We start from the raw sequence: 26,340 nt of genomic DNA, 5'->3' as shown, positions 1-26,340 counted from the left end.
AACGGCAGGCGACGGGGAGGTAACCCCAGGGGGATATTTTACTTTTCTCGTCGTTTTATGTATTGTTATTTAAAACGGTAGCCAGTAAAAAGAGGGGGGGGAAACAAGAAGAGTAAAAAAAAAAAAACAGGAAAAAAAAAGGGAAGAGGAAAACCCCGTCGCACCACAAAATGAATGGCTTCACCATTCGCATGTCACAATTTTTTATTTTTGCTTCCCAGCATTCGCAAAGAGGGGAACTGCGTGAATTTTTCTTCTCATTTTGGTGGTACAGAAAGAGGGAAAAATGAAGAAAAAGAAGAAGAAAAGGAAGAAGAAAAGAAGAGGGTCAAGGAAAACAAATTCCTTTTCGCTTTTTCTGCCATAGCAAAATTCTTTTCTTCTCTTTTCTTTCATTGTACGATGAGCAGGTGACGTATACATGCATCGCCAACTCAAATAAATATATAGTACAATATTTTTATATATGTGGCCTAGCCCCGATGAAAAAATTTTGGCGAATATGAAAATTTTTTGGATGTTCCATAGACCATTAATAATTAAGTGACACTCGGAAACGCATACATGCTACTTTTTAGCTGATGCTTTTTTTTTTTAAAACGTTACATTTCAAATTTCGAGTATTTTTTTTCCAGCTCATTTGTTTCTTTCGTTTCTTTTATCCTTTCGCTTCTTTTATTTCGCTTCTTTTATTTAGCTTCTTTTATTTAGCATCTTTATTTCGCTTCTTTCATTTCTCTTCTTTTATTTCGCTTCATTTCTTTCCCATCTTTCTCGTCACCTCGCCGCCTCATTTCGGTCGCCCACTCCTCTTAGCAGGATGACGCTCCCCGTGAGAATCCATCCCAGCGTACATTAATTTTGTAGGAACTGTATTTCCTGTACTGCGTATGCTTTTGCTTGCGCATGCTGGATTGGCCCCCTTTTTCTTTTTTTTCGCTTCATTTCATATTGGGGCTTCTCATGCAGGATTATGCTTTTGGCACCACGACTGAGCGCCTGCATGTCGTGCGAAGGTTTTCTACAATCAGCCGATTGAGGGGAAGTTACCCTTTCAGGCAGCGCGGGCGGGGGTAATAGCATGCGCCACGAGCGTTTTAGCTCCACCACGCGCAGTTATATGTATATATATATGTATGCATGTATGCATGGGTGTAGCCAAGGGAGGGACGGCAAAGCGCGAACCGTTTAGCAAATCCTTTCCTGAGCACTTGCCAGACATAATGTGAACAAACATGAAGGAAAGCAAAAAGAGCAAGGAGAGTGGCGGCGCGCGCGCCTCGAAAAAAAAGACGTACAAACAGAAGCAGGTAAAATATATGATTTTGAAAAAACTGAAAAGGAAAATGAAGCAGGGACTGCACAAGCTAGAGCAGCAGCACGAACATTTGGGGAAACTGCTATCCAATTTAAACAGCCTAAAGATTGAAGAGAGTAATGTGCTGGCGTTGCACAAAATGACGAAGGAGTTAACTAGACAAATCAAACGAGTCAGTGAGGAAAACAATGATGACATAGCTATATTAAAGATGGAAAAGGATTTAATCAAAGCAAATTTTACAAAAAATAAAAACAGTTTAAAAATTTACAAGGATGAACTACAGCTACGACGAGAAGTAGAAGGAGAAGAAGAAGAAGACGGAGGAGGAGAAGAAGAAGAAGGAGGAGGGGGAGGAGGAGAGGAAGAAGAAGGCGAAGAAGAAGAACACCATCAGCAGCATAAGCAGCAGGGACAGAATGACTATGAGGAGGGGGTAGTGGAACAGGAAGAAGTCAGCAGAATTATTAGACATGATAAAAGGAAGAAGAAAAAAAGGAAAAGTACCAACGCTAATTCATCTCACCATTTTACAAATTCGTTCATTCCTCTCCAAATTTTCAGAGACAATTGTCTCTGCATGAACAATAAATGCCATCACAATGAATTCTCAAGTGACCATCTGCAGGTTAAAAATTGGGTTCTTGTGGATCTGTATAAAGCCTTGCTTCGAAATAAATACTATAAAAACACTCACCTGTGTGGTAAGGTTTTGGGGGAACATGATAACAATGAGATTTATAGACAAGAGATGAGGAGGATGCGGAAGAAGAAGCTCCTCTTAAATTTCCTCAGCTGCAGGAGGAAGAGTCGGAAGGCGGGGCCGCCGCGGGGGCCGCAGCTGGAGGAGAGCGATCTTGGAGCACAGACCATCGGGGGCAGTTACCCCAGCGTGGGGGACGGGCAGGACGAGGAAAGGGACCAAATCAGTGGCCCACTTGGAAGAGGCCCACTTGGAAAAGGCCCGCTTGGAAAAGGCGCACTTGGAAGAGGCCCGCTTGGAAGAGGCACCCCGACGAGCTGTAGCCACCAGAAAAAAGCCCCCCCAGATCACACACCCCTGTGCAGTTTGTCCAACCCAATAAACGACCAAAGAAACAGAAACATCTGCTGGATTAACATGAAGAATGAGATAAATGAGGAGGTATCGAAAAATAACACCAGCATTATGACCGTTAATATATTAACCTTTCTAGTGAGCATAAGTAAAGTTTTTTCCTGCGAACTGATTGAGGAGAGAAGGGACAAATCAGTGACAAACGATTTTATTGTGAATAAAAAATCGAACAAGTTTTATGATTATCTACCAACGCAGCAATACGATTTGATGAGCATTCATCATGCAGCGGGAACTTGCCATAGGAGCAGTGCCCCCGCGATGAACACGCACGAAATGAGAAATGCGCATCAGAGCTACCAGGTGAGGGACAACCATATTTGCCTCTACCTTAAGAGGGAGTACGTTCCCCCGTATTTGCTAAATTTGGGGAAGAAAATTAAATTAATTTTGAATTTTGTCTCGGAGGGTGGATTGCGCGGCGGGTTTGCGTGCCACGAGGGGGGGGAGGAGCCGACGGGGGAGCCGCTCACAGGGGTGTCCCCCCCCGCGGCGGACCGCAGCGCGAGACTGGAGCACGACGGGGGACTCATGCAGAGGTACAGGAGCCTCTTCTTAAAGAAAAAAAAACGGAAAGGGAAAAAAAGTGGAAAAGAGAAAAAATCGGAAAGCACCGGAGGAAGCGGTGGGAACGGAAGCGGTGGGAACGGAGGCGGTGGGAACGGAAGCGAGTGCGGAAATGGAAGCGGGACCTGCACAGTCAGGGCCTTTGACGACAATCACCGCTTTAATAACACTCTTCTGAGCGCCCTGATGAGACAAAACCTCAGCGAGAAGAAGAAGTACCACTATTTTTACGTTAACAATGTGGAGTATGACCACATGGGTTACGACGTGGAGGATATAATTACCCACTTAGAAAAGGTTGTGAATAAATGGGAAAGGAACTCCTGCGGGGGAGTAGCCTTTTCTCCATTATCGCTGTTGAACTACGTGAGTAAGAAGTATGCACTGTACTCCAGCAAGGGGAAAAAAAAAAAAAAAATAAAAGTAAAGTTTACCATGTGAAGGAGGAAAAGTACTTAGACGAGGTGCACCAAGGACAGGGCGAAATTGAGGAGGAGTGCAGCAAAGGGGGGAAAGCAGTAGGTATGAAGGGGGCCTCACCAAGTGAAAAGGCGAAGGGTTACTGGAAGGAGGATCCTGCGGAGCAAAAGAAAAGCGTGCCACCATCGTACCTGGGGAAGAAGATGAAAAATATGGCCAAAGGGGCCTCCCAAATGAGAAAAAGTAAAGCTATGGCTAAGGGAAAAGTGAAGGATGAAAGTGAAAAAAAGCAGTACCAAGAGCCAAAGTGCCCCGTGGACGAGGAATTCATTCCGAACGGATTGAAAGGAGCAGCAACAACTGTGGGTGACGATATGGAGACATACTATTTGACGATCCACAACGACATGCTCAGCTACAGCAGCAGTAACGACGAAGTGACGGTGAAATACTACGTGACGCATATGCACAACAGAGAGTTTAATCTCGAAGAGGGAAACCAAGACATGCAAAGAAATATTCATCCCACCTTTTTTTACTATGTGCAAAGAAAAAAACAGCTAGAAAAAATGATGAAAGAACATAGCGCTTTATATAAACACATATTCAAAATGTGGAAAGAAGACATTGAAATTGGGGAGAAAGAGAGAGAAAGGAAAAATATTTTTGCGTGGGGAATTTTACCTGTACGTGCATATGATCATCCGAATATCTTCGTACCACTACCATATGGTTTTAAACACAACAATAAAAATTTAGCATACAGCTCACTTAGGTTAAAACGGCCCTTTGCTGATGAGGAGGAGGAGGAGGAGGAGGGTGACGATGACATTGACGATGGCGGTGGATACGGTGGGGATGAAAACGGTAACGTGATGGAGAAAAGGGGAAAGGAAAAGAAGAAAGATTATATGAACATAAAATATGCCAATTTGACGGGCCCCTGTATTACATGGCGTAAAAATTGTATCTCCTTTAACTATTCGAAGAAGAAGAGAAACTCCCACTTGGTCGAAGCCTTCCCCTACCTGTACTGCATGCAGGGCCCCAAAATGCCGCTCTTTTCCCTGGAGAGGAATGTGCTCTACTGCAATGAGAACAATCGGTCCGTCGTGCCGGATGGCCCGGTCCCCTGCAAAGAGGGGCACAGCAACCCCGTCACCAGCAAAGAAGCGCAGAGCAACCCCGTCACCAGCAAAGAAGCGCAGAGCAACCCCTTCACCAGCAAAGAAGCGCAGAGCAACCCCTTCACCTGCAAAGACGCGGAGAACGAGAAAAACTTCATCTGGGACAAACAGGAAATCAAAACGTTCTTGGAAAAGTACTTCCTTTACCCCAAAAATTTCGAAAAAATCAGTCAGTACTTGGAGTTTAAAAGCACAAAGCAGTGCGTGGATTTTTACTATTTGACGAAAAACTTTTTCAACTTCAAAAATTTTCTCTTGACCATATCGTTGAACAGAGTGAAGAGAAATAAAAAGCATCGATCTGTGGGTAGTAATGACACGACGAAGAAGAACTCCAAGGAGGAAATTGTCGCCCAGTTAATGGAGAAGCTGGAGAGGAATTATGACCCAAGTGAGTTTGAGCAGTCAAATTTTTTTCACCTTAACTTTATCAATATTCGCCACTTCTTTCAAAACTATTTCGCAAAAACGTTTAGCGATGTGCAGAGCACCACTGGAGGGGGACTCTCATCATCAGCAGCAGCAGGAGCAGCAGGAGCAGCAGGAGCAGCAGTAGCAGCATCAGCGGCAGCAGCAGGAGGAAGTTTGGATCCTGCGCGCACGACCAGTACGTCCCCCCCCCTGAGCAGAAGCGTCACCACTGCACAGAACATAGATGGAGGCACAGACGGAGCCGTGACGCAAAGGAGCAAAACCATTGTGCTTGAAAATATGTCCGATGGGTATGTCGTGCCAAAGAATTACAAGTTCATTCTCAGCGCAAACAAAAAATTATGCTTCCTAGTGAAGAACGAGGAGAATTTCATTTACAGTGGCATCAATTCTGACATCATCGAAATTGTGTATAATGATAATATGGACGGAGACAAGAAGAAGAGGAAGAATGAAAGGAGCGAGAAGGACGAGGGGGGAGAGAAGAAAAAGAAGATGGAGAGCATAGAGAAAATGGATAAATTGGATAGAGTACCTTTCATGTCTCAAAACCCGACTCAGTTGACGCACTACAAAGTGGCCCTGGTATATAATCAGCAACCAAGCACTGCCACGTGCAGTAGTATGATCACTACGCCACCCCCCAGCAACGGTAACGAGGTGAGTGAGAAGGCGGTTGGTGAGGAGGGGTCCTCCAATCTGGGTAAGAATGACCTCCCTCGAAAAAAAGTCTTTAATGCATCCCCCACGGGTGAGTTCTTCCCCCCCGTGGACGAAGAAAAGGCTTCCCATTGGCAAATTTTACAAGCAAATGCAATGGGTAAGCTGAAAAAAGAAAAAAGGGATAACCAAGAAATGTGTGATCAACTGCTCAACTTCAACAGTGAAGAAAAAACGCATCACCAGAAGAAGAGTGACGTAAAAAACTTACAAAACGGAGAACTCACAAGAGTGGCAGGAATATGTGGGTCGGTAAAAGAAAGAAGGGACAAAATGGCCTTTGCATATAATTGCAACATGAATTATAACAGGGGTGATTACAACCCTTTTGGTGAAAATGGACAATTAGTGAACCTCCGAAGAAGCAGCGCGAGTAGTAGCAAGCGGGGGGAGGAAGAAAAAGAAGAAGAGGAGGCGGAGGTGGAGGGGGATGACGAAGAAATGGGATCCCTTGTTCAGTTAAGCGAAATGGGATCCCTTGTTGAGCTAAGCGAAATGGGATCTCTTGCTCAGCTAAGCGAAGTGAAAACCCACGATATACATAACGTAGACAGTAGGAGTAGCAGCGTACTGGGGCTCTACCCTCAACCGAGCAACGACGACGACGCGGTCAGGAGAGCCTCCTACCCGGACTCGAACGACAGCGTGAACAACCCATTCGAAAATAATGTTAAAATTGAGACCTCTGAAGAGAGCCTATACAAATGCTTTGAGTTTTTAAAAAATTTAAACTGGAGGGACACAAGGAATGTCGAAGCAGTTAGCAGTAAGAATAGTGTGCAGGTGGAACCCATGGAGATTGGGAGGTATTCAACTGCTCCCGTGACTCCGGAATGTAAGATGAAAAAAGTCTCCAGAAAGAACAGCATTCAGAGTAACGAGGGTGTGTGTCTGCAGAAGGAGAAGAACGTGAAGAGGAAGGAGATCATCCCTGCAGGGAAGTCCAAGGGTGGGGGAGGCAAAGACAACACCCTTGTGAGGGGGGAAATAGGCCAATGGGAAGAAGGGGGCGTGAGTGCAGTTGCGGGAGTGGGTCCCAGCGCAGTGGAAGAAGGATCAACAACGGGTCACACAATTCATGGGAGGAACAAAGATGAAAGAAATCATAGCGGGAAAAAGGGCAAGACGGCGGTGAACCAGACCTGGGTGAACGCCACGACGAAACGGAGGCTCTCGAATGTGTTGAGTTGGAATGGCATGGCGGAAGGGGCAGTAGGAGGTGCAGCTGGTGTAGCTGGTGTAGCTGGTTCTGGTTCAGGTTCAGGTGCAAGGGCTGCGGCGGATCTGAAGAGGGACTTCACGGTTAAGCCGGAGTATGAAAAAGCGCTTAAAAGGAAAAAAACGTCCAACGCCCAGATGAGCGAAGAGGGGCCCGTAATGCAGGCGAGATGGGACAAATGGGCTACCAATGGTAGCGAAGAGGTGTTGAGTGATGATAGGACTAACTCAATGATGGAGTCACAGTTGAGAGAGGAAGCGATGATGCAAGTTTGTGACCTAAATTTGAGTGAAGGGATAATGAGTCAAGCACGCGCAAGCCAAGAGCACCAATCGTATGACATCCTAATTAACAGCCAATCTTTGGACACACAAAATTCTTGGGTGCCTGATAGTAACGAATCGGGAGGACTCCTCATGGGGAGAAGTCATATAGCAGACAGGGACGGTATGAAGCAAAATAGATCATGTTCCGGCGATAATATTAACATGACACATTTTAACATGACACGTTTTAACAACCGCAGCAGTGCAATCCCGTTGCAAGGAGAGGACCGCTGGAATGATATGAAGTGGAATGGTGGAAGTTCTTCTGTTGCGAGTTGCAAGAAAAGGAAAACTTCGGATAACACGGGTGGAGGGAACGACGAGGAGGAGGCGGTGGCAGCAGAACTGGCTGGGAGGCAGTCATGGGGAAGGCAGCCATGGGAGAAGCAGCCTGTGGAAAACCTCTTCACCCAGGTCCTTATCAGGGAAAACCCGCAAGAGAGATCCGACATAGAACACAGAAGGAACTCCATCCAGAGCAGCAAGTCCTCAAATCAGTGCTCCATGGATTCCTTGCAACAGATGGAAAGCTACGAGGGAGGATGTTATGATGACCCCTCCAAGCAACCATTTAGGAAAACTGCCACCAAATGGACGGACAGAGAAAAGGAAATTTACTTCGAGGTGTTTGAAAAGGAAGGCAAAAATTGGGACACCCTCCTGCTAGCTTTGCATCCTTATGGGAAAACTCGGGAGCAAATTAAAAACTTTTATCAAAACACGATTGTAAAGAGGAGGAAAAGTGAGGCTCCCTAGGGGAAGGGCCAGCACAGGGCCAACACAGGGGCAGCACAGGGGCAGTGTATTGGTACCGCGTTGGTAACGTGTTGGCACCGCGTTGGCAACGTATCGACAGCGCATCGTGAGCTTCTGCGTCTCCACGGGAAGGATACCTGCGCTGAGCGTTTTTTTTTTTCCGTTTGAATGACCGTTTGGATGACCTTTTGGATGACCTTTTGGATGCCCCCTTGTGGACCCCTCCCGTGTGACGCAACACCGTAGAAGAGAAACAAAGGAAGCGGACCCCCCTGTACATTTACAACCCGTCAGAACTGATCACATGGTAAACTGTGCGCGGTGAATTGCATCACCAAGTGTGGGGGAAGCCACGGCAGCGGTGCTCGTGCGTTCTGCTTTGAACCCAAAAAGCCGTTTCATTGATGCCATTTTTACCTTACTACATTTTGGCACACGTTACTGTGGTGTAATTTATTTATTTTTTTATTTTATTATTTTTTTGTGTCCTTTATTTTTTTTTTTTCGTTTCCCTTTTTTCCACCCCATATGTTGTAAATCACGCTGTGTATGCCATAGTGTGCAAACCGCGTATGAACACTACCTTTTGTGGGCCTCTGTGCGCTCTGGGCTCGACCCATTTGCGCGCACCACGAACCATAATTGAGCAACCACTGAATTGTCGACATTGATGATGTGTTAATTTGCGCACGGAGGGAGCCTTTATCCGACCGGTGAGGCGGTTCAGAGTCCGTTTGGAGCCCCATTTCGAGCCCCATTTCGAGCCCCTTTCCAGTTGGCGCCGCTTCCGCGAGGAAGTGCAACGGAGCTATAGGGCCAATCAGGCAAGGGGATAAAGTGGGGAAAAAAGGACCTGCCCCTACCCGTGGCGGAAGGGCGGAAGGGCGGAAGGGCGGAAGGGCGCAGCGCGGGCTAATCGTCCGATAGGAAGAGGGCAACTCCTGCCAAAATCCACTTGTCCTCGACGTCGTCCGTTTCTAGGCTGCGGTGTGTGTGGGGGAGAAATGGGTTGGAGTGTGTGCAGAAGTGCGCTCAGGTATGGGTGTTCATGTGCGTGGAAGTGCGTGGAAGTGCGTTCGTGTGGGCTATCCGTTGCACTCCTGCACGAGGGATTCCCCCTTACTTCAAATCGACGGAGCAGACGAAGGTGCCGCCCCGGTCCGAGGTGATATAGAGGGGCGTGTCCAAATAGCGGGCGTCGGATGCACGGGCGAGCTGCTCTTCCTGTTCATCGGTGACACAGTAAACGTAGACGAGCGGCATGGGGAAGAAAATGTTCTTCGGAACGGACTCCACTATATTTCCATACGACACGTTATCACTCAAGTTTTCCATGTCAAATGTGAAGGAGTCATTTTGGGAGTTAATCAACCAGGAGGCTCCCTGGAGAAATAACCCATGGATGTACAAGGAATTATTTTTATTGTTCAGATCTTCCACCTTAGTGATATTTGTGACGTGCCACTTGAGCTTTAGCTTATCGATAGGGACTCTATTCTCATGCGAGAACTTCTGTTTAATGGCGGTGAGAAACGAAATGGGATTGAAGAGAGCCGATAGCCATACAGAATTAGGCAAGAAAATGTTGCACCTTATTTTTGAAATCCATTCTTGTAAAAAAATTACTCTCAATTTGAAATCTTCAAACCATGGCATTAGTTTCTTTTTGGACGGATAGGAGAAGCTCTTCCACAGTTCTGGGATGTTATGTAGTAACAAAGCCTTGATGCTAAGTTGTATTTTACTGTTCATGTTTAGGATACCATCGAGCACTAATTTTATCTCCACTAAGCTGTCATGGATACAATCAATGAGCATGTTGAATTTCTCCGACTCCTTCAATGCAATGACCATAAATGTGTTCGTTTCTGTGTCTTCTATTTTGAGGTCACTTATGTCTATTTTGTCTGGGAGTTCATTTAGGAGGCGATTAATAATGTCGTATATAATTTTAGTGGTTTCATTTTTTCCACTCTCCGTTTCTGTGTCTCCTTTGTTGCGGTCCTTCTTCCCTCCTCGGTCCGACTCCTTGGGGAGGCGCTTTCCATCATCTTTGCTGCCCCCACCGGGGGTACCTCCAACCGTACTTCTAACCGTACTTCCATCCGCACTTCCAATCGTACTTCCAACGGGGTTTCCCGTGGATCCCGTTTTTGCCCCCTTTTGGTAAGAACCCCCCTGCGAGGAGGAAATCTCCCGACTACTGATCTCTTGCAAGTTCTGCAGAATTCTGGAGCACTCATTTTTCATGTACTCAATTTCTGCGTTCACATGGAGACCCAGCAAGCAGGTCTGTTCTTTATTCAATTTTTCGTCAACATATTTTTTTAACTGAGCAATGTTGTATTTGGTGCAGTCAGGGAATTTGAACACTTCGAAGAGGATGTTCGTCCTGGTGTCCTTGAGGACTGCCTTCTCGTCCATTTCGTCCTCCTGGTCGTTTCCACGGCGGGTCTCAGGCTTCTTCCCGTGTAGGGCACCGCGCCCAGTTGCGTTTCTCTCCCCCGTATGGCAGTTCTCCCCCTGGCCCTCTCCATCTGCCCCCTCCTCTCCATCTGCCCCCTCCTCTCCATCTTCCCCTGCCTCTCCATCTTCCCCTGCCTCTCCATCTGCGTCATTTTCTTCATCTCCGTTACCCACCCCCTGCACCTCGCCGCCACCCGCGCGGCCATTAATAGCAACCACATTTTTGTATATCTCCTTGAGCACATTTTTGACGTACGTCTTGTTTATACGTCTATCCCATACATCCGTGATATGCCCCCCATAAATTATTTCCCCTATGAGGAATAGAACATCTGCAAGAGGGAAAGTGTTGTAACTCTCCAAGTACCTCTTGATAATATTAAAAGAAATTTCCAAATCATTATCATTGAAGGAATACGATTGACTGAATCCAATTTTTCCGTATAAAAATCTGCCCAAGAGTAAGCTATGATAATAGGAGAGACCAAAAATGACATTTTTTAGCTTATCGTCGTATTCCCTACTTTGGAATTTCTCCAAGCAACATTTGATGTTATCCTTGAGGCTGAATGATTTTTCATTGTTAATTCTGAAGCACTTTTTTAGGAGTTTTTCTGGTAACAATTTTGTGTCTTTTTCGGAAGGGATAGCTGATGATAGGAATAGACGGAAATTCGGATGTGCATCGGTTAATATTTTGTCGAGGATTTCTTCAAATTCTTTTAACCATTTCGTCATGAGGTGGATATTCTGTAGGAATATGAATCCCCCTGACTTGGATATCTCCCTGAGGTACTTGAGCGCAATGCTCTCCTGTCCCTGTCCCATAGAGATATTTACGTAGGAAATGGTTTCTTCGCTGTAGTGTTCCCCATTTGGCTGATCATCTTTTTGCCCAATTTTTTGGCCACTGTTCTCGCCCCTTCCTTTGGTCCTCTTCAACTTCGCTACATACTCCTCGATATCCTTAGAGGGGTCGTTTCCTGGTGTCAACAGAAACAACACGGGCGTCTTGTTATCGATGTACTCCTCCAGGATTTTATCCAGTGCGTAGGTGTTCTTCTCATCATTCGTCATTTTGATATTCATCCTGATGTAGTTTTTCAACGCCAAAGGGAACCTGTCCTTCCTCAACACTCTTATTAGTAGCAACTTGGAGAATTCTTTCAAGTTGTTATACTTTCTGGGGAGCTCCTCATTCTCTACCTTGTCACTTAGGAACCACTGCTTCCACGACATGCTCTCACTTTCTAAGCTCTCTGTAAGATTATCGAAGTCATTCAAATTTTCTAAGTTCTTACAATCTTGATATAGGTCTTCACTCATGAAGGATTTATTGATCATTTTTTTTTCTCCTCGTTCATTTTCTCCTCGTTCATTTTCTCCTCTTCCATTTTCTCCTCGTCCATTTTCTCCTCGTCCATTTTCTCCTCGCTCATTTTCTCTTTGGCTATCTTTTAGCTTACACTTTGGGTTTATAAACATATCCTCCTCCTCTTGGCTAATATTTCCGTTTAGCTTCTCCAAGTTTAACATGATGAGGCACTTCACGATCAGTTTGTCTCTCTCTAGGAGTCCCTTATCGATATACATCCACATTTTTTCGATTAGAAGACTGATCAGTACGTTCACTCTCTTCTGCACTTCGTTTTTGTCTATCTTTGTTTCTTCACTTTGGGCGTCTTCTCCGTCCAGGTCGTCACTTTCGAATTCGATTCCATCCGACTCGCTGCCATCCGACTCGCTGCCATCCGACTCGCTGCCATCCGACTCGCTGCCATCCGACTCGCTGCCATCCGACTCGTTGCCATCTAGACTTTTGATATCCAGGTCTTCCTTTTTGGGGTCCTCGTCTCCCTTCCTCGCGCTGGGCGTGGCCTCCACTTCAGCAGCAGGGGGCGATTCGGGTTTGCCGGCCACTTCTGGTTCGGCTGGTCCGCTTGGTTCGGCTGTTCCGGCTGGTTCTTCTGTATTCACAACCGCTTCTGTTTCTTCTGGTTCTGCTGAATTCACAACCGTTTCTGTTTCTTCTGGTTCTGCTGAATTCACAACCGCTTCTAATTCGACTGGGTTTACGCCCGCTTCGGGTTCGGGTTCGATTGGACTCGCGTCCTTTTCAAGTGCGTTCTGAGTATCGGCAGGTTCGGGTTCTCCTTGATTGGCAACCACTTCCGGTTCGGTTGGTTCGGCTGCCACTTCGGGTTCTTCTGGTTTTTCTCCTGTCTCCTCTTCTCTTGGCTCATCCTGATTGGCGGCCGCTTCTGGTTCGGCCGTTTCGACCGCTACTTGGGGCTCCTCCAATTTTTCAGTTATTTCCTCTTCTCTCGGCTCATCTACGTTATCGGAAACTTCGGGTGCTGTTGGGTTGGTGCCCCCTTCTGGCTCTACCGCTGCTTCCGCTGCATCCGGCGCTTCCGTTTTTTCGGTAGTTTCCTCTTCTCTTGGCTCATCCTGATTGGCGATAGCCTCTGGCTCGGCTGGACTGGCGGAACCCTCATGTTCGTTTGTATTGGCCATAGCCTCTGGCTCGGCTGGACTGGCGATTACTTCCTGCTCGGTTGGACTGGCGATTACTTCCTGCTCGGTTGGACTGGCGATTACTTCCTGCTCGGTTGGATTGGCGATTACTTCCTGCTCGGTTGGCCCTTCCGCCTTCACGGTTACTTCCAGCTTGGTGGCTATTTCCTCCTTCACAGCCACTTCTCCCTCCTTCACAGCCACTTCTCCCCCCTCCCCAGCCACTTCTCCCCCCTTGGCGAGCACCCTCTTGCGGCGGCTCTTGCCCCTTGGTTGTGGACCGCTATTTGGGGGTCTGAACTGAGCACAGTCATTGAGACACTTGATAAAAATCTTCAAAAAGATCTCCAACGAATAAAAGTAAAACGAATGAATATTTTTGAGTTTCTGTAGAATGAAGAAATACATGACCCCCCGTCTAGACAAAGGTCTATACAAGTTAATAATAGTGTTGATATGCACTTCTGTGCTTTTCACAATTTCTGTTTTTTTGGTAATATTTTCACTAAGCAGTTTTGTAGTTTCTAAATTTTCAATGAGAGAAACATCGTCTAGGATGTCTCCTTTGGCATTGGTTAGCTTCTGTAAGATAGATGATTGGAGAAAGGACAGTTGGCACATATAATCATACTTAAGTAAGGATAATTTTTTTCTCTTCTTGGATAAGTGGTTGAATTCGTTTTCTAGGGTAATGGAAAGGAGATGCTCCTCTAGATCGTCAGGAGTTACAGTGAAATTGATGAGGGAGCAAGCTGACTGTATCTCTGGTTGGTAATGGGGATTAGACAACTGAGTATGCAGGATGATGTAGAACGAGGGGTGGAAAACGTGTTCCTTCTCGTTAATGTTGATGTAGTAATTATTTTTTCTCCTTATTATATTTTTTGAAATAATATTGTAGAGAGAGTTATCGATGTTTTCATCCGCATTTTCTATTATTATGGAGTATCCAAATGAGAGACACTCGATTATTTTTTTAAAAAGCATACTGTCGTTTATATCTGTGATGATTAGCTTTTCGCTTTTCTCCTTTTGGCTATTGATTAGCCATTTGAGGCTTTCCATTTGAGGATCTATAATTATGGGAAATTTTTCGCTGTTTTCCAGGATCAAGTTATTTTCTATGCATACTGAGTTTAGGGTTAAGCCCTGCTTGCTCAACTTAGAAAGAGTTTCTTCGTTTATTAGGAGGTCCAAGTTGAAGCTGCTCACTGAGAAGATGTCGTATGGAAGGTCTTCCTTGGAGTCCTCCGTGCAGGGGGAAGCGTCTCCTCTGTGTAGCGCACCATCTCCCCCCGTTTGGTCTAAACCGCTGTGATTTATGCCCACGCCGCTACCCGCAATGGAAGCACCCGCACACTCGTTAGCCGTGCTATCCGGGACGCCGGTCCCCTTGGCAGGCTTCTCCTTTCCAGCACTCTTTTGCAGCTTCTTAAGCACTTCGCTAAAGACCTCGTTCTGAATCTGATTCTTCCTGTTCAAGGTCTCAACACATTTGGTCATAATTTTGTTTCTGTACTTTTTGGTGAATCCCCCACAGAAGGTAACAAAAGTCGAAGACAAAAGTATATCCGTGAGGATGGTTTTTTTTTTCTTCTTCAAAACTTCATACTGATTGGACCATGATATTTGTTCACTGCTGAGAGCGTCTATCAATCTGATGGATAGTTCCAACTTAGTTTTAAGTTTCTTTTCTTCCAAAATGACAAGGTCTCTTTCGTAGAGAGCGTGATCATATTGACTTATAAGAGTGCTGAGCTGTGCCTTAAGGGACTGTACTTTTTCTCGTACCGTTTGCAACTTTTCGTTTGCTTCTTCCAAACTTTTTTTGGTACTTTCTAGGAGTGTTCTCTTGGGTAAAATGTTTTGTATAATTTTGTGAAACGATGTAACATTTAGAACCCATTCAGCTAGCCCTGCAGCAGCTTTGGATTTTTTCTGAATCGCATTTTTGTTGAAATGGGGAAGGTTAATTAAATTCTCTACGTACTTGAAGTTGCAATCTGGAACTAAATTTTCGTCAATCTTATTTTTGTAGTCTTTAAGTAGGGAAATAAATTTTTCTGGATTTATCATCATTTTCTGAGCCGATTTCCAACTCCTATCTTTAATTTTTCCAAATTTATCCACAGAGATAGTCGTGTCTATTGTGGCTAGTAGTTGCATAACTGCTGCTGTGATGTCTTCTACTCCTGGTGGCGGTTTATTTAGCGTCTTCAGCTCTTGTATGTTTTTTTTGTTGAGTGTATTTAACGCTTCTTCCGCTTGTTCTATGAGTGGAATTCCCAAGGCTATGTCATTTTCACATTCCTCCTGCTGCTTGAGCACCGTTTTTTGTATTTCCAAACAATTCTGTTCTTCTATGTCTGCCAAGTCGCTCTCTTTCTTAACGATCATCTTTTCATTTCCAATGTCTATGGCATATTTTTCTGAGGCTTCTTTTTTCTCCTCCGATATATTTTTTTTTTCCTTAAGGCAATTTTTGATATTTTCCACGTTTGCGCTAGTTTCGTTCATTTTCGTGATTCCGCTTTTGAGCATATCCATTTTGCTGCTTATACTGGTGATGTTTTTTAGGAGCATCATGTGGTAGGTCTTGATGCTCTCCAGGTAGAGCTTGGGGGTGATGTAGATGTGTGCCCTCTCGTGGGCGTAGTAGTTGGAGGCGATTTCTAGAAGGTCCTCGTAGCACTCCTTCAGGTACTCCGTCACGATTCCCTTCAGGTTGACGTGCTCTTCCGGGGCAGCGGCAGGGGAAGGGGAAGCGGCGGGGGAAGCGGCGGGGGAAGCGGTAGAGGCAGCGACAGGGGAAGCGGCAGAGGCAGGGGCAGCGGCAGGGGCAGGGGCCGCTACACTGGTAGAGGCAACGAGGGACACTCCTGCTCCGCTCTGCGAAGCCCCCCCCAGGCAGTCCTCGCTGAGCTCTATGTCCCCAGTGCGCAAATTGATGTAGATGTTACTCACGTAGTTCTGCCCCACACAGAGAAGCGAGTCGGACTCCCAGTTGTCATAAATATCAATCATGGTGTTGTTAAGTATACACTGGAAATTGTTCGACTTGTCTCTAAAATTGTTACTCGTGGGGGAAAAGCAAAGAATGAAATGCAAATTCTCATTAACCTTCTTCACGTAGTAGTCAAATATGCTACTGTCAGTCTCCTGGATACCCTCCGCCTTGGCAATATTCCTCATGTTCTGAACAATGTAGTCCTTCTCCTCCTTTGTATACAAATCGATTATGTTATTTGAGCACATGTATTCATTCACGTAGATGAAGAAGCTATCATGAATTTTGCTCTCCTTGAGGAAGAGAATGATATCTTCATTTTTCATGCCACACTTGTAAAAAATATTTTGTAAATATTTTTTCACATCATTATCTGTACACTGTGCAGAAAAGTCCATCTCGAAAAAAGTCTTCGATGAAATGTACGAGGAAAACTTCGAGATGGTTGTCTTCCCACATCCACCAATTCCTAGCAGCAAAGCATGTGATTTTAAATTATCTATAATTCGTATTAACTTGCAAATATGCCTTATTGCATCATTAAAAAGGACTATATTTAAGTTGTAAAAGCTGTTGTATTCATTTAGTTCCTCTGTTAGGTAGGCGGTAAGGTCATCCATATTTCTGCACAGATCATACACCTTGTCGTTATACCCACCTGTGGCAGTACCTCCTTTGTGGAAGTTGGAAAAAATCAAAGACTTATCATTGTTCATCACAAATTTGCTGATTTCATACTTATTGTACATTTTTTTCACTATATCGATAATGAGTGCTTTGAATTTTTTTTTATCTACCTTGTTTAGCTTATCCGAATAAACCCTTTCACATTCGTGTAGCCAAAGGAAGAGTAACTTATCACAGTCTTGGAAAGCAGTAGGTTGTGCAGTAAGTAACCCTTTGACAATGCTATGAATATCTCGAAGGTTAAACTCGTAGTAGAAATAGGTGGCTGTCCTTTTGAACGTTTTCTCGATGTTGTAGAAAAGAGATATGGTAGACTTTAGGATAGATGGAACTAAGTCAGCTACGTCCTGTTTGAAACTGTTGAAATGTCCCTTGAGGAGGACACTAAAAATGCTATTAACAGTATTATTCTCTGGGAAGCTAACATTTAGGATGAAGAAATGTCGAAGAAGTCTTGGGTTCACTGTAAAGTTCCCCCTGTTATAATTCATACAAGATATCAACTTTGTATTCACTATTTTGATGAGGTTTAATTTTTCTAAGTCAAACCAAGAATTTGTATCTATATATTGACACAACAATTCAATGGCACTTTGTGTGTTGTAATCATCGCATTTGGGCATGTTAATATCATCGATGAAGTAGATCAGTTTCTGTTGAAAAGGGGGGCTAAACTGCTTGCCTGATTTTTTTTCCAAACAACTTTGCATTAAGCATTGCACATTTTTAGCATTCGTGTAGTAGTTAAAAATCATGTAGAAGCTTTTGTATTCTTCCCTTTCTTCACTTAAAATTTTTTTACACAGCAGAGTTTTACCCACTCCTGTTTTTCCAATAAATAAAATGGGCATGTTGGATTTGAGGAACAATTTACTTATATACTTGTAGGAGGAACTCTCTACTGTTTCGACGAATATATCATCCTGGAGAAGGAGACTTGTGTTCACTTCATTCTTTATTTCACTTTCCTCCCACTCTTTGAATTTATTACCTTCTATGAAAAAATCGAACACGCTAATTTTTCTGTTCATCTTTATGCTTTTAAAAGTATTTTTCCAGTACTTGTCGAAACTCTTTTTATAGTTTGCGTTGTCTTTCTCTCCAAGGAAGCTTCCAAAAGACCATATCACTGAGTACACGAAGTAGTGTTCCATACTCTCGAAATTGTTATCCTTTAGGAGGATGTCTAGTAAGGCTGCCAAGGACTGAATGTGTGAGATGGGTGACACTTTAACGGATGTGTTCACCGTGTTCAGGTAGGCAAAAGTGGGTTCTACATATTTGTACATTAATTTTTCAAAGCCCTTTTTAACAGTAGAATTAAAATTTTCATGTTTGTCAATCCAGGAGAGGAAGTAATTCTTCCAAATGTCATTCGGATCTACACAGAAGTAGACTAACCCTGCTCTCGATATCGTAGCTGGGGTTGCAAACATTAAGTCGCTAAACTCAAACACTAAGTTCATGTGATTTTTCAACAAAATTCTCTCATTTGACGATAGGGTCAGCACTTTGTTATCATCCATCACAGAGTTCATATTTTCTATCCAATGAGAATCCAAATTTCCATCGAAGATGATATACGCCTTGTCGCAGTCTTCTCTCTTGGAGTAGCTTCTCATATATTTGGAGAATACCCCATCTTTCCATTCCCTTGTCTTTATATGGACGTTTCCGTACAAGTCATCGATACTGATCGATTTGGGGTTGATTCTGATGCTCACCGTTTTTAGCTTCTGTTGCTTTTGGTACTCCATCAGCATGTTGAACAGGGTTGTCTTTCCGCACCCCGCTTCTCCCATGATGAATACGCAGTGCCTTATGTTGATTATATCGTTCAGTTGCATTATTTTTTTAACGAAATAGTTCAGCCCGAACAGGTGGTTCCTCCTGCAGATTTCCATCAACTCTTCTTCTATGGCGTTCTGGTGGAACTCCCCCGCGGGCGGGTTCACAGGGGAGTTAGCCTCGCCGTTATTCGCGGCGTTTGCTACTCCATTTGCTACCCCATTTGCTACCCCATTTGGGACGACTTTTTCATCACCCCCCACCTTGTCTTCCTCCACCGCACCGTTCGACGCACCGTTGGACGCACCCTTCGACGTACCTTTCTCAGCACCGTTTACGCTGGCGCCCTGGTGGGAAAAGAAAATATCGTTGAGGAGCCCGGAGAAGACGGGGCAGTTGGAGGCAGATATTTTAGCGATGTTAATGTCGTGTATGGCCGAGTACAGCAATTTGTTTTCGTCCAGGTCTGGGTAGGTCCTCTTTAGGAACCCCGCCTTGGTGAGGACACTCTTGATGCTTCTCAGCCCCCAGTCGCAATGCTTCTCCTTCAGTAGACTTTGTGCCAGCTCGAAGAAGGTCGTAAATTTTATGGACAAGTACTTGGCATCTACATACCCCTCAGCCATGAGCATATTTTCACAAATTTTATTAAAGTCTGGAACAATGACAGTAATAGGTCTGAACAAAATTTTGAGACTCTCTGGCAATTTAGATCTGCCCAGATAATCGGGGTTCATGGTGATAAAAACGGCGCAGTTTTTTTTCACGATAATTTCATCGGACCCGATTATGCACACATTATTATTGTTACGTTTGCAGTCCAGGATGGACTTAAATTGAATAGAGCAAACAGACAGCACTTCTGGGATCAGCCTATTGAATTCGTCGAAACAGCACCAGCACCCGGTGCTGCCAATTCCCTTAAATATATTCCCCATACTTTTGTAATCCAGCTGATCTGAGCAATTAAACACGTAGCAGTTTTTTCCAAAGAAGCTCGACAAGTCTTTCGTTGTCTCCGTTTTTCCAGTACCTGCAGGACCAGCGGGTGCACATCCCATATAGAGACTTAGCGCCTGCGTAGCTGTGATGTATATACGACTAGTCAATGGAGTAATGACTAGCCTTTGGTAATTGCCAATATAATCATATGAGTAGTTAAAAGAGCAGTCCATGATTTTTATTTTTATATAAAGCTGCTTGAAGTTTTGAGAGTTTTCTTCATAAATGTTTTCATCTGCATGATGTCCCGTGGATTGATTCATCTGTTGCTCTGTTGCATCCACTGAGAGGTCTGCCTCCCCGGTTACTTCTTCATGTTTTCCTACGTCGTGAGTTTGTCCATTCCTGTGGGCACTCCCCCAAGACGGAGAGCCACCACTTGTCTTATCATTAAAGTACGGGTACATCCTAATTTGTGACTGCCAATCGAACATGTTTATCGAAATGGAGTTTTTATTTTTTAGGATGACCTCCAGTATGTCTCTGTAGAAAGTATCCAAAGTAATTATACACATAACTTTGATTCTATTTTTCACTGTCAGCTTTTTTTGAACCTTTTTAATTACATTTTCTAGTTGAGTGATGTGGTTTTTATAGTAAGCCTTGAGCTGTTCCTTTACATTTAAATCTCCTTTGCGTAGAATATTTTCAACGTCGTGAACGAAAAATATGGAATTGCAAAGGATAAAAACTTGCGATAGGTAATTTTGGTCTATCCATTTGTCCTTCTCTGTATTGTACATGTGTTTCAATTTGAACAGATTTGCAATGTAGTACTTTAGGGTGTACTTGATGTGCTTTATGATGTCGTTGAGGTAGCACTCGACCTTCCCCTTGAGCGCTAGGGGTTCGTGGAAGTTGCATATTTCTTCTCCGTAGGACGAGATCAGCTTCGTGATCACCTCGTTTTGGACCTCCACAGGGGGGGCGTCTTGAGGGGAATCTTGCGCGGCTTCTTCAACGGCATGTGGAGCGACTTCTTCAGCGTCTTCTGGAGGTGCCCCCCCCAGACTAACTTCGTTCCCCAGCTCATACTCCGTGAGGACCTCCCCACGCGTTACGAACCTCCGGATGGAGAGAAAAATCTTCTGCACGTGGGTGTTGACGAGCTTGAAGTTGTTCCCATTGGAGAGGATGTCAATCAAGTCAGTAGATGATATGAAGAAGAACCTAGGGAAGGACTTCCGCTTGGAATCAAGATACTCATTTAGAGGCTTCTCACTCTTGCACAGCTTCACCTTTAGTTCTTCTAACTTCTCTATAATGCCCTCCTCATTAGCGAAGTCCACCACCTTGGTGTTATTCCCCAAAATTTGCTTCACCATATCCAAGTACTCATCATTAATGGTTAGAAAAAATTTGGAGTACAAGGGCAGTTCCTTTTTCACTTCCTCTGAGTAGACATACATATTTTGAAGATACACCCAAAGCTTCTCGATATCTTTGAGTAGCAGAATCACTTCGTAAATATTGGAGATTTTTTTCTGCCAAATGTTTAGCTCCTTTGAGAAAAAGAGGAAATATTTGGAGGAGAAGCAGTTCTGGAGGCTCATTTGATGTTCCTCTATGGTCTCAACACACAGATCATCAATGTAGGTCAGAATTATTCCATTTTTATAATCCTTATGCTTAAAATGGATTCCATCCCAATAGTCTTCAAATTTGTGTATTATTTCTTCTATGCCTTTTTCATTGTAAGCTTTGATGATAACTTCTTCTATGGATTCATGGTACTTGATCACATTGAGCTTGTAAAAATAAATGGTGAGTGTGTTTTCATCGATGAGAAGATTAATTGGTTCTTGATTTTCTTTGTACCTCTCCTCGTTTATGCTAAGTTCGATCTCTTTTATGTGTCTCTGCTTAATGAATGTCTTTTTTAATTCACTTATGACAGATACAAATTTGATAGTGTCCTTCAGCTTGGCCATTTCTTCTTTCCATATATTATGTTTCCTGTCTACTTTGATTTTTTTGAATTCATTTTGGAGGTTCTTCATTTGAATATCGAACTCTTCGACATCTAAGTCGTTAAATGTAGAAAAAAGGAATCCGTTAAGTACTTGATCTTTTTTTTATAAACATCCATAGCTTTTCTATTTCATCAATTTCTTTTTCTAAATTGTCTATGTCTTTGCTTAACTCTTCTACGTTGTCTATTTTTACGATATTTTTTGAGATTTGTTCCACCTTGCTCACTTCTTCTTTAATTTCTTCTACGTACTTTTTCATATTTTCCAGCTCTTTCAGGGACCCTTCATAGCCACTGCTATGTGTATAGACGCTCGATGTTTCCAAATTTTTTTTTATGTTTACAAACTTGTTATAGTTAAGCTTCATCGTTTTTATGCTTTCCTTTTCTTCTTTCACGAATTCTTCCTTTAGTTCCTTTTCCCTTTTACAGATGCAGACTGATTTCAGCTTGTGGTAGAAGCTCAGCAAATTTATGATCACTTCTATTTGGTTATCTTCTCCCTGGCTGGGGCACTCTTCGAAGGAATTCCCTACAGCTGGAGCGGTTTTTCCTACAGCTGGAGCGGTTTTTCCTACAGCTGGAGAGGTTTTTCCTACAGCTGGAGCGGTTTTTCCTAGGGCGGTTTTCCCCAGGGCTGTTTTCCCCAGTGCGGTATCCCCCACCCCGCCGTCGCTCCTCTTCGCCTCCTTCCTGCTGCGCAGGCTGGACTCCTCGCTGTTCAGCAGCGCAATGTAGCTCTTCAGCCTCTTCACCAAGTTGGCCTCCACGCAGTCCACGAATTTCATTTTGCTTGAATCGATAAAGTTGGCAATGCCTTCGTTGTCCTTCACCTTCAGGAAGGCGCTGCCTGCGCCCTGCGCGGGGGAGTCTGGTGGGGTGCCCTTTGTGCAGTTTGTTCCGCTTTGCCCACTTGGATCGCTTTCTCCACTTGGATCGCTTCCTCCATTTGGATCGCTTCCGCCACTTTGAGCGCCTCCTCCACTTTGACCGCTTAGGCCATTTTCCCTATCGGCGCCTCCGCCGCCCCCACCGCGCACCTTCCTGTTCCTTTGGGCGCTTATCAATTCGTCGATGTACCTCTCGATGAAAGACTCGTCCTCCAGAGAGGCATCCACCACGTTCCCCTCCCGGTGCACCTGTTCTAGTATTGGCTCCACCATCCCCGCATCGATGGACCCGTATAGGATGTACTGCTCGATGGTATTTATATCATATATCGACTTGGAGAATTTACTCAGAAAGTTTTCAATGTTAACGTTTAGCTCGATCAGGTTGGCGGTGCTCAAGTCTTTGTTTCTGATCAAATTGAGAACGCGTTCTCCTTTTTTTATTAAGTCTTCTAACCGGTCGTTGACAAATTTTTTCACGAACGTGGCTTTGTCTGTTACTCGGCTGTACACCTTCAGGGCGAAGGGACTGTTTTGGGTGTCTTCCCCCTTCAGCTTCACCGATATGTGGATGGTTCCCGTGATGCGTGGGGGGTCTTCCTCTTTTCCGCCGCGTTCCTCTCCTTGGCCGATTTCCGCCTTGAGCAGATTCTCTTGGTTTGCCGCTTCCTCCACTACCACTGCGCCCTCAGTACCTGACGCTTCCACCGTTTTCGCCGCATTCACCGCATTCACCGCATTCGCCGCCTCCACCGCTTCCATCTCCTCCACAGCCGCGCCTCCGGCAGCGGTTGCCAAGTTGGAGCCCCCTTGGACAGGGTCCACCTCTCCCCCCGGAATGGCAGAGATAGTGGTGGCATCGCTCGGCGCCCCCTCTTCCTGATAAGGGAAGTACTTCACGATGTAAAATCCATTGTTAACATCATACAGAGTGTATTTCACGTCGTGGTGAATTCCATCCTGTTCATACGTGATGCTGATCTGGAATTTATCTCCTCCGATTTTTTTTTTTTCGTTCAAGGAGTTTCTAGCTATGAGAAAGAAAATATTGGGTTCTTTTAAACAAATGGGTTCTAACAAGCCAGACCCAAAAATCAGAGTCTTCTTTGCATCTATATTGTAGTAATACTCCAGAACGCACTTATTAGTGGTGTAGCATTTGTCATTAATGGACAGGTGCACATCACAGATGTTGTTTCTAATTTTGTCTTTTGCACTAGGCACAATGGTGTAAATATAATTCTCATTAATGTAGATTCCTTCACTGAACAGGTCGACATCATCAGATGTATATTTTATACTGATCTTACCTTCGTTCATAAATCCTTTTCCCTTCAAGAGTAGTTTTTTTCTACCCTCAATATCGCAATATCTTGGCAGTAGGGAAAAAATGGCATACTTGGGTCCTATAATTCTACTTATATTCATCACGTAAATTTTCTGCTTTGAATCTGTGATGATCAAATTCGTGTCTACAAAATCGTACGTCATGGAACAGAAGTTGGTATTAGTCGTTGGGTCATCTTGCTCGTGATTTTCTCCCCTTGGTGTTCCTTTTAGTTTATCCACTTGGCTGAGTTGATTCCTGTGTTTATTTGTTGCAGGTCCATTCTGTGCTTTGCTAGCTATTGTGTTTATGTTGGGAGTTCCTATTCCGGTAGATGTAGAACCCGTTAAAGTATCCTTATTCCTAAGTACGGTGTACTTCAAATCTTCCAACTTAAACGTATCATACAGTTTCAACATATTCAAATCTGCATTGCTGTACTCTATTTTTCTGTTCCCCTTTTCATCACTAACAATATTGTACCCCCCGAAAATGAAAATAATATTTCTATCTATCGATTCTACCATCACGTTTGTACAAAATACTTTTGAGACATTGAAGGAATAGGAAAAGTCTATTTCGGACCATTCGTTATTTCTCAAGTTACAAGCGTACATGTCATTAAAGCTGACTTCTGCATTGGTTCCTCCTAAAATGAATAAATTATTTTCATTGATGAAGGATACATGTCCGTACCTATTCGAGGGGGTACTACCTTTACAGGTTCGTAAAATCCATTGGTTCCTCAAAATGTCGTATTCATACAAGTCGTTGAAGCTGCTTCTGTCGTATCCGCCGTATCCCCCAAATAGGATGAGGCTGAAATATTCGTACGCGTTTGCATTTTTCAGGACAATTTTGTTGTTTTTTACGCTTAATGGGTTTTTTCCCTCCGCCCCGTCGTCTCCAGCTCCATCTGCCGCGTCGTCTCCAGCTCCATCTACCGCGTCGTCTTCAGCTCCATCTGCCGCGTCGTCTTCAGCTCCATCTGCCGCGTCCTCTGCCGTGACCTCTGCCGCTTCCTTTACCACTCCCTCCGCTGCCTCTTCTGGTGCCCCTTTCCTACTTACGTATAGGTCTAAGCTGGAGAAGTACCTCGGGGCGGGGACAACGCAGCTACCCTGACTGCCAAGCGCACTTTTCTCACAGCTCAGATACTTCCCTAATTTTTTCAAGTGCACACTGTTCAATATGTAACTGTTATTATTCCCGTCGTCTCCCTCGTCCACTTTTATGTAATCGTCCTCTCCACTTAATTTCGATCCATCGTACATTTCGTCATCTCCCTCTCCCTCGCTTTTGGAAGACCCAGGCGCCGTCTCCTCTCCCTCGGTCGCTTCTTCAGCCGCAGTTACCTTTATCTCCGCAAAGGTTTTATTTGCGCTGTTAAAAATCCACAAGTCATTAAGCGCAACGAAGGGCACTTCGCTGTGTAGCCCTCCAAAAATGACAACATAGTTTTCCAGCAAAGTGCACGAGTTATGGTAGCACCTGCATTTCGGCTTAACTTTACTCCTTAGCGTTTCATACTCTACTTTCTCTTTTTTGATGTGCACCAGATAGGCGTCGTTGCAGACACTGCCCGCGCCGTCGTCCCGATTGCAACCGTCGCTACTTTCGCTACCGTCTCCACCATCTTTGTCGCTATCCTTGTCATTCACCTCCGAGTCGATTTTGAACCCCCCGAAGAGCAGCACCCCCCCCACGGTGAAGTTCACGCTGTAGCCAATGACATTCTTCTCCTGGGCACTGCTTTTGAGTTCGGTCAGACTTAGGGCCTCATACTGGCCTTCGGGATCCTTTGTCATGTTTTTCGGCGCGGAGGGACGGGTGCATATGTGTTGAAGTGTGGGTGTGGATGCGTATGTATATACGTGAATGTGTAAGAGCGCATGTATTACTGCGCGTGAGCGATTAGTCACGGCGGGGTGCCCGCGCTTCCGGAGCAATTTCAGAGATTCCTTTGCTTTCCCCTCAAGGTAACACACATACGGGGAACAAGTTACACTCACGTAGACGCTCCTCCTCCTTTTTTTTTGGAGAAGTGAAAATGGAGAGACACTTTTGGCACTGATGAGAAAGTGCTCGTACGGAGGTCCCCTATGCCAGCGCGGTTTTAAAGGACCGTTTCGACGCGCTTTCTAAGTCGTCTCTTCTGTACCGTTTCGAAGCGCTTTCTAAGTCGCCTCTTCTGTACCGTTTCGAAGCGCTTTCTAAGTCGTCTCTTCTGTACCGTTTCGAAGCGCTTTCTAAGTCTCTTCTGCACCGTTTCGGCGCGCTTTCTAAGTCTCTACTGTGCCGCTTCTACACCCTTTGCGCAGTTTCTTTTCCCCATCGCTTACACAAATGCGAGTGATTGAAGCGAAGATACATATGCACCTCCGCCCAACAAGCAAAATCGCCTAGCTTGGGAACTCACCTAACACATCGCGTAGCTGTCTAATGTATCTATATTTAGCGAGGCATACGTTATTCCAAGCGTCTGCCAAATGTGCACAGGTTCTCACGTGGAGACTTATTATGCACGCGAATCCTGGGAAAATGGACCCCAAATGAAACCACAATATTGGCAATTTATTTTTGATGTTTTTTTTTTTTTTCTTCTTATGCAAGTAGGAGTAG

The 26,340-nt window shown here is 44.5% G+C and overlaps 2 protein-coding genes across 2 annotated transcripts; one reads left to right on the top strand and one right to left on the bottom strand.

Moving 5' to 3' along the window:
• Positions 1–1,235: 1,235 nt before the first annotated feature.
• On the top strand, positions 1,236–8,062 carry PCYB_092900 (hypothetical protein; the record flags this gene model as incomplete). Its single annotated transcript, XM_004222404.1, has 2 exons — positions 1,236–3,368; positions 3,446–8,062. The coding sequence occupies 2 exons, from the start codon at positions 1,236–1,238 to the stop codon at positions 8,060–8,062; spliced, it is 6,750 nt and encodes a 2,249-aa protein (XP_004222452.1).
• A 1,119-nt stretch (positions 8,063–9,181) lies between these two features.
• On the bottom strand, positions 9,182–25,526 carry PCYB_092890 (dynein heavy chain; the record flags this gene model as incomplete). The annotated part of the gene is made up of 4 exons (XM_004222403.1): positions 22,542–25,526; positions 21,585–22,358; positions 15,901–21,529; positions 9,182–15,780 (listed from the first exon to the last, which is right to left on the bottom strand). Exons 3-4 carry the CDS (start codon positions 21,527–21,529, stop codon positions 9,182–9,184), a joined length of 12,228 nt encoding a protein of 4,075 aa, XP_004222451.1. The 5' UTR covers positions 21,585–22,358; positions 22,542–25,526.
• Between the last annotated feature and the right edge of the window lie 814 nt (positions 25,527–26,340).

The sequence above is a fragment of the Plasmodium cynomolgi genome, chromosome 9 (genome assembly GCF_000321355.1).
Source record: "Plasmodium cynomolgi strain B DNA, chromosome 9, whole genome shotgun sequence".
NCBI classification, from domain to species: Eukaryota; Apicomplexa; class Aconoidasida; order Haemosporida; family Plasmodiidae; genus Plasmodium; species Plasmodium cynomolgi.
This window is presented reverse-complemented; position numbering and strand designations above follow the sequence as displayed.